At 34.3% G+C, this 1,511-nt stretch overlaps 1 protein-coding gene across 1 annotated transcript in view; it reads left to right on the forward strand.

Moving 5' to 3' along the window:
* LOC106870511 (coiled-coil domain-containing protein 148) overlaps positions 1-1,511 on the forward strand; it is a 61,034-nt gene that overhangs the window by 12,908 nt on the left and 46,615 nt on the right. The window contains exon 3 of the mRNA XM_052974528.1: positions 975-1,359. Coding sequence (XP_052830488.1) covers positions 975-1,359 — 385 coding nt within the window. The remainder of the gene's footprint in view (positions 1-974; positions 1,360-1,511) is intronic.

Consider the following 1,511-nt stretch of genomic DNA (forward strand, 5'->3'; position numbering starts at 1 on the left):
TTTCAAATGTAAAATGTTTTAATAGAAAAAAAATTTCCGTTGGAAAAGTAGGTGATGTTATCCAATAATGGATCCTAATATCTGTCATACACCAGGACCACAAAGCTCCCACTCCATCCGAAACGGTAGTAGGACTTTTAAAACTCTACTTATCTTATTTGTGATATCGTTTTTTTATGTAAGTTGGACTGTGTATTCTTAATATTCACACACATTTACGTTATTCTTTTCAATTAGAGGTATCTTTATGTGTTAATAGACGTACCTAGTTTGTTTTGTCGTTGCTTTACTTATATAACGACTGAAGTTCTAATCTCTTGAGCACTTCGAAGTCTTTCTATATACGTAGAACACCTGTCTCCAAAATATAAACTGCACACACACACGCGCGCGCACACACGTGTGTGTGTTTGTTCGAAACACGGAGTAGATGGACAGAGATAACAGACGAAGGGATATACTCTTTATGTTGCATGTCTCGTTTCTCTGGGTTTTTTCCGTTGTTCGAAAAACGTTTATTTTCTGTTTTCGTTTTTATGTTTTCGTTTTTCGTTTCTCATTGTGTTTAACGCTTTTTTGATGTCCTGTACCCATATATGCATGTATGTATACATATAGATGTAGGCATGTATATATATATGTATGGATATATGCATATATCTATATATTTATATTATTATTATTATTATTGTTCAGTAGTTTTATTTTTAATACGTGCTTTCACTTCACTACCGAGCACAGCTCTGTGTGCCTTGGGTATGTGCTGTGGTTTGCTGTGATGCTCTTATGGTTACTGTATTGAAAGTGTTTTGCGTAGGATGTGTGCAGTGCCCAGTAGTGCAATTTTCTGTTGTTATTATTATTATTATTATTATTATTATTATTATTATTATTATTATTATTATTATTATTATTATTATTATTATTATTATTATTATTATTATATATATATATATACAATGTCTTTTAACCAGGCTTGATTACCAGAATGGCATCGGGTTTAGGAAGCAACAAATATGGTGCCGTAAATTACGACGAATTGCTGTCAGATGTTCTGGAAAAGAAACTTGCCGCAAACGGTTCCCTCATCCACATGCAACGTTTGAAGCACAAGAATCTGCAGACCAAGGAAGTCAACACGAACCGACAGCATCAACTGGCATGGAACAAAGAATTACTGAAACTAAAAGATCAGCGTCATTCTGTAGAAACGGATTTAGCACGTCTGATCACAGAGAACTTACAAGATTCTTCGCCAACACAATTCGTTTACAAAGAAATTGAAAACATCAAATCGGAATACAACAAAGGAATGGTAACTTTTAAAGACCAAACAGTGACACCAGTATGGAATTTATAGTGAGTAGCAGATATTGTTTTCAAAATTAAATTTATAAGTATGCATTGTATGTGTGTGTGTGTGTGTGTGTGAGTATAAGCACACACACACACACACACACACACACACACACACACACACACACACACACACACACACACACACACACACA

This window comes from Octopus bimaculoides, chromosome 18 (assembly GCF_001194135.2).
Source record: "Octopus bimaculoides isolate UCB-OBI-ISO-001 chromosome 18, ASM119413v2, whole genome shotgun sequence".
NCBI classification, from domain to species: Eukaryota; Metazoa; Mollusca; class Cephalopoda; order Octopoda; family Octopodidae; genus Octopus; species Octopus bimaculoides.